A 6,879-nucleotide genomic window follows, 5' to 3' on the forward strand; every position below is an offset into this window, starting at 1 on the left:
TGTATGTATTCCAGATATACAAGCTATCAAAATTTTTCGTTAAAATATTACAACTAATAATCAGAAAAAATAAATTCATCAAAGATTCATAACAATTCCACACATTTATTAATAATACCCACACACCACAAATTAATTTCATTGGCTGTAATTTCATTATATAACAGCAATCAAAAGAATATAGTAATTGAAGCGAGAAATTAAATAAAAATGAAATCGAAGAATTATTCCAATATATATAGCTGAAATCAACTCTGCCTTAATTTTATAAAAATTTTCCAAAATGATATCACCTAGTAACATGGGCAAGCAATGTTTTAATTCCCAATAATTGTAAAAATGTCTCCCTTGATATTATAACTCACAGTGGACTGAGAACAGACCAAAATCTGTGTGGACTAAAAGAAAGTGGACCAAAACTGATGGACAAAAATACTAATGGACATTAAATAAAGCATACAAACAAAACAGTGGACATTGGACTTTTGTGGACCTCAGTGTAAGTGGGCCTTACTGTGTGGACCAAATGTCTGCTAATCGTGTTAGGACCAAACTTCTTTAAAGGAAGTGTTAACAGCGTTTCATAGTCCTTAACATACTTAAAAATTATTATATTACTCAGGTCCAATTTACTGATATGGGATTAACTGCCATTTTACAGCAAGATAGAGCTCCATCTCATTATGTTAAGTTGATAAGGAACTTGTTTAGTGAACATTTTGAAGAACAGTGGATTGGTAGGGACTCCCCAGTAGCTGTTTTGAAGTCCACACTTAATAACCTGTGACAACTCCCTTTTGGGCATAATAAAAAAACTTCCCAATTGGTAACTTAAGGAATGTTGATGACCTGGAAACAAATTGAAAAAACGTTTTAAAATGTTGATTTTTCTACATGAAAAAGAATATGATGGACTTTTTATGGACAGTGTTGGAATACATACAGATGTAATTTAAAGTTTTACGGGTAAAAATATTTAATAAACTAATGACAAATGATTTTGTTTATTTCTTTATATGAAATGGGGCTTTGTAGCCACTGTGTAGCCATTTGGAACGTTGGAATTTAGCACATTGGATGTGAGAAGGTAGGAAATGTTGAGTATTCTGTCAATCTATTTTTACAAAAACTATAAATTTCAAAATTAAGCTTATTTTATTTTTTTAATGAGTATAAAGTTTTTGTTTTCATTATTATTACTATCATCAATAATTGTCCATTATTCCTGTCTTTTGTGTAAACCATGATATATTTTTCATGGAAATCAATCTTGGAATAGATATACAGTAATTTTTTTTTTTATTTATAAAATTATATCTAGAAATGAATGAATTGCAAAGATTACTGGTTCATTGTTGAAAGATGGTAACTAGAAAAAGATCAATTATTTTTCACACAATGGTGACTATGTGTAAAAATGGCCACAGTAGCTATTTGCACAATATTATTCTTTATAATAAATATATCACATTTTTTAAATATATTTCTAAATTTAACTATTAAAAAAATAATGCTGTTAATTCTTATTGTTAAATCGTTTGGGGGTTTACTGTTTAAAAGAATTGACACCATTAAAATAAGATAATAGTGATAATTAATGATCTTTGTGGTAAATATTTTCAAAAAATTATATAATGTTACAATTACAATATATTTTACTTAAATTTTTCTTCAGTCGTATAAATCATTTCAAGAAATCCGCCATGAGTTAGAAAACTTAAAACCAGTCTTACAAGTGGAATTAAGGATGACAAATGGTACACAAGACTTTGATGACTGTGAGAAGCATCCAATAGACATCCTGTTACAACGAGATCCTGACAAACTTCCTTCAGGAGTTGATCCATTACATAAAGAGGTTTGTATAAAACATTTAATGGGTTTTTCATAATCATTTTTCTTTCATGATTGAAACTGCATAATTCATAAAGCACATCAGTATTACTAAGTAATTTGTGTATTTTTCATGTGCAATGAGGCAGAGATACTATACAAATATGATGTTCTTAGTTCTCTCTCTCAATTGATGACAAACAGACTTCGTCTATGTTGTATGCTCTGTTTTTTGCTAGCAGTATAGTACATCTGCCATGAAGTATTCCTCTTGATTTTGGGTTTGCAGATCTTATAGTTTTCATTAATTTTTTCTAAACAGCAAAATTTCCTATGCTTACCTCACCTTTTTACACTTGTAATGATTGAATAATAAAATAACTAAAAAATTTGATAATGTTTAGAAGTCTAACTTTGACTTCTAAACATTATCAATTTTTTTAAAGTTACATGCTGACATTTTATAACTAACTGTATTGAAAATATTTGCTTTTAATATCAGATACAGAGTTTAAAATTTACTGAAAGATAGTAACTATAAAAAAGCTTGTTATGTCTAAGTTCATTGCCTACTGCTAAAGGTTAGTGACTTATTTTGTAGCAGCATCATCATAAGATTATCTGCCCTGGGGCAGATCCCTTGCACTATGTCCATTTCCATTCTCTTTTCTTTCCATCTTAAAATGAGTTCTTGGTAGATTTCATTTCCTTTAGTTAGTATATAATCTTATCCAGCCTCTTTTCTTTGCCCTCTACTAATCCTCCTAGTACTGTCTCTCGACATGTATATTCCAATTAATTAATTAAAAGTTTCTATTCTCATTCAAATGTCATCACATTATTTTACACTCTATTCACCAATTTCCTGCATTCCCACATTTTAAATCATTAATTTTCCTTTTTTTTAGTATCTATGAATGTAAAACGGTTTTATTCAAAACTAATTGTTACTACTTGTGTTTTTATGATCACCTTTCATATTCTCCAAAATTTTATATGCATTGTTGCCTTTTGTTTTCTCTCCTTCAATACTTGTTAGCTTATTCCTCCTACTTCCTCTTTGCTGATTGTATTTTTTTCCGGATTTAATTTTTTAATTATTCAGTTTATTTATTTTAACTTTCTTCAATATTTTTATTTCTGCTAGCAAAATCATATGATCAGTATTTATGTTAACTCCTGGCAATTGATGTGGCTATTTAATTATATTTCTGAATTTTTCTTCTACAAAATTAATTCATCTATTTTCATCTTCTGGTGATTTTCCTGTAAAGAGTCTTGTTTTATGTTTAGTAAGTATTTATTAAGACATTTTTAATAAAAACTAAAATTCTATGAAAATAAGAATTTTCTCCATCAGTTCCATAGGAAATAACTTAAGTATGTTCTCCACGCTCAGAATGGTAGCACCTGCAGAACCAATGCAACATTAATATCTGGAAAGAAGGCTGCTTATGGATCAACTCAGGGGCTGTATTTTTTGCCTCTTGGCTGCACAACAAGCCTAACGGCTGAGGTATCAATTTTGGTGAAGTTGGACTTCTAATCTCTCATCAAATATATTGTGCTACTTATATGTAAACATTGTTTGTAGCTATACTACTCTCTAGTCAGTGTTAAAAATTGTTGTTACAAACATATGTATTTTGACATTGCAAGTCTTGAATTTGGATGTTAATGTATTAGAAATACTATCTTAAACTTTAGTTTAAGAAATGCCTCTTAGTTTCAGTGTTTAAGTATGAATCTTGAAATTTCTGTATTTTATGACAGTACAACCATACATTTTTAGTTATTACAATAATTAGAGTGTAAAGTAATACAAACAGAATGTGAAATTGAGTTATAAGTATTATAATATAAAATTCTTAAGTACATAGAATCGGATAAAATTATATAATCATAACTTTGTGTATGATGTTTTGCAGTATATTTAATTTTACTTAATGTAATCATGCCAATGGTTTTTAACATTGTTCAACTCATCAATATAAAATTACATTGTGTACACAAGTAAACCTGTTTTTTATTTTTTTATTTTGCTAGTAATAAACAGCATACTTAAAAACTTAAAACCATGTAGAAACCTTAGAAACTGCAGTTGCTACATCACTAATTGAATTGGGTAAACTTATATTCCATATATTTTAAAATTAAATTTTCAGTGTCTACATCTGTATTTTTCAATACGCATTTTTAACCTTAATACAATATTACAGTCAGTCCTTAAATACAATGCAATGTTGCAGTCATCTACATTTTTTCCAGCATTTCCTAACCACCTCGAACACAAATTCTGCAAATTCTTCTTTTTATTCTCCAAATTCTTTGTCAAATTCTGACAATAAGTTTGATGTTCTACATATACATAAAAAGTGCCACTTTTAACACTATTAGACATTATAAAATATACAAACAACATTCAAACACAATTCAAATCCAGCACATTTTCCAACCACATTTTAAATGTTTAATTAAAAACACCTTAATTAAAAAAATATATATATTTATGAAAATTCGTAATATCAGCTGTTGCCAGGTGAAAAACAACTTATTATTGATAACATGAAGAATAACTGAGAAGACATATTTCTTATGATTGTCTTAAGGATGTCTGAAAATATTTTTAAGTTATAAAAATGTATTATTTAGAAAATTTTGGTTCAGTTTTTCTAAAGTTTATTTATTTGTTTAAATATCATTCTATTATATGTATAATGTGTTGACAATATTAATCTGTAAATAATGCTGCCTGAATTTTTAGTTATTATTTAAAGTTTAATATAATGAAAGGTTTTTATTATTAAATTACAATAAACTAATGAAACTTATTGCTATTGCATCTAAGGCAATAATCCTTGTTTTTAATTTTATTATGGTATTTAGTTATTTACAAATTAAGATAAAATTCTATTATACAATTTTCTTATTTTTCATATTACATTTACATTTCTTTAATATTTAGAAAAACGTTTTTGTAACACATAGAATCTGTTAACAATGTTGTATTGTTTAGTTTTAAGAATCATGACATGCAAAGAATCTGTAACAGCAAGTAACTGGCAAGGTTCAACTAATAATGCTTAACAAAAATGTTCATTACTAATCTATTTTTTAAAGATAATGATCAAATGACTTGTATCTATTATTCATATAATTTAATGCCTGCTTTTCTGAAGTTGTATTACTATAAGTACTTTTGTTTCAGTTATATCTCTCGCATGATGATTTCATAAGTGCTTTTGGAATGAAATATTCAGATTTTTCTATACTACCAAAGTGGAGACAAGAGAATCTCAAAAAAGCAGCTGGGTTATTTTAAAATATCACTAAAGTAAAAAATAATTTTTTTATAGTTGAAAAGTATATAAACTGTTGTTATTGTACATATATTTTATTTACATATTATTAAAATATATTTTTTAAAAGATGAATATTTATATTTTATAATCATGTACATTTCAGTTCTATTTTACCCTTTTTTCCTAACTTTCTGCCAGAAGTGGCGACCAGAGATAATTTTCTTTTCTTTTATTTTAACATGGAAAAACCTCAGTTGGGAATTCTAAGAACAGGTATAAATTATTTAAAAGGAAAGTTATTACTATTTTTTATATGCAGATGGTTCATCAGCAGTACTAATTTTTCAAAATGGGATCTCCTAACCAATGTCTATACAATTATATAAAGAGGAAGGGGATTTTTTTGTTTGGGATAAACAAAAATCTACCTGATCTATCACTATTAAATTTTTACCCATGTTTCTTGGCATAACTGAAAAAGTTTTTAGATATATTTCATATCTAAGAATATATATAAGCTTACCGTATTTTATTGGGTCCAACCCAGGATATATTTTTAAAATTACTTAAAATGTCTTAACAGTTTAATTATTCATTCAGTTCTATATTTCACTAGAGATTTCTTCAGAGATGTTTGTTTTAATTACATCATAAATTAAACAAGATTATACGTAATACAAATACAAAAAGGAATACAACATGAAGTCACACCATTTCCCCATAAGCTCATGTAGCGTAGCTTAGTTTACATGTTGATAATGTCAGTACACTATGGCAATAAATGATCATGTGTATATCTAATGCAAAAAACCACACCACATATTATGACAGATAGAATAAAACAATGTTTTATTCATGTAACAGAATAAAAGAATGTTTGTACCTCTTTGTGCCATCATAAGATCTACAATTACACAGAGAATACAAGACACAACTGAAAATAATATCCATGATGGTTATATATTTTTGCATAAACTACAAAACCATTTCCCAAATTACACTTATTACCTACCCTAACAATTACATCCCCCTTTTCTGTTTAGCCTCTGTTAATTACCATTCAGATAATAATACTTCAGAGGATGATATGCATGAGTGTAGTCTTGTACAGTCTCAGTTCGACCTTCCTGAGATGTGTGATTAATTGAAACCCAACCACCAAAGAATACCAATATCCATGATCTAGTATTCAGATCCGTGTAAAAATAACTGACTTTACTAGGACTTGAATGCTGGAACTGTCGACTTTCAAATCAGCTGATTTGGGAAGACGCGTTCACCACTAGATCAACCCAGGGGGTTTAATAATTACATCCAATAGTATCGTACGTAACACTATTGTTGCTACTCTGTCCACCATCTTCCCAGCTCTTCCTTTGCCCACAGTATCCTTGTAGCCCACTCCACAAACTTCCTCTGGTGGCCTTCTCCACGAACCATGAAAGCTACGATATTATCTGGGGTCAGATCTTCCACCCCAAGCTCTCTTCTCAGCTGGTCCCATCTATTGCAGAAGAAGAGTGTGCTCCGGATGTGTGCTCCCATAGCCTGAACCTGCAGAGATAAGTGTCAGATGGTACCCCAGCTCCCCTTGCTTCCTTCGTATGTGCCATGTCCTTCTTCGTATCAGTCGCCAGGTCCACCTCCCGTTGTTCGAGGTATCCCAGAGGACCTGCCAATCAACCACCAAGCACTGTCATGATTGCCCAGGAACCTCTCCTCATCTTCTTGTTATCCTGTCATC

The 6,879-nt window shown here is 29.3% G+C and overlaps 1 protein-coding gene across 2 annotated transcripts in view; it reads left to right on the forward strand.

Moving 5' to 3' along the window:
- qua (villin like protein quail) overlaps positions 1-5,261 on the forward strand; it is a 200,861-nt gene extending 195,600 nt beyond the window's left edge. For both annotated transcript variants that reach the window (XM_075357331.1, XM_075357329.1), the window contains exons 14-15: positions 1,676-1,858; positions 5,042-5,261. In XM_075357331.1, coding sequence (XP_075213446.1) covers positions 1,676-1,858; positions 5,042-5,155 — 297 coding nt within the window. In that variant the 3' untranslated portion in view covers positions 5,156-5,261. The remainder of the gene's footprint in view (positions 1-1,675; positions 1,859-5,041) is intronic.
- Positions 5,262-6,879: the final 1,618 nt, after the last annotated feature.

The sequence above is a fragment of the Lycorma delicatula genome, chromosome 2, assembly GCF_047948215.1.
Source record: "Lycorma delicatula isolate Av1 chromosome 2, ASM4794821v1, whole genome shotgun sequence".
Taxonomy (NCBI): Eukaryota; Metazoa; Arthropoda; class Insecta; order Hemiptera; family Fulgoridae; genus Lycorma; species Lycorma delicatula.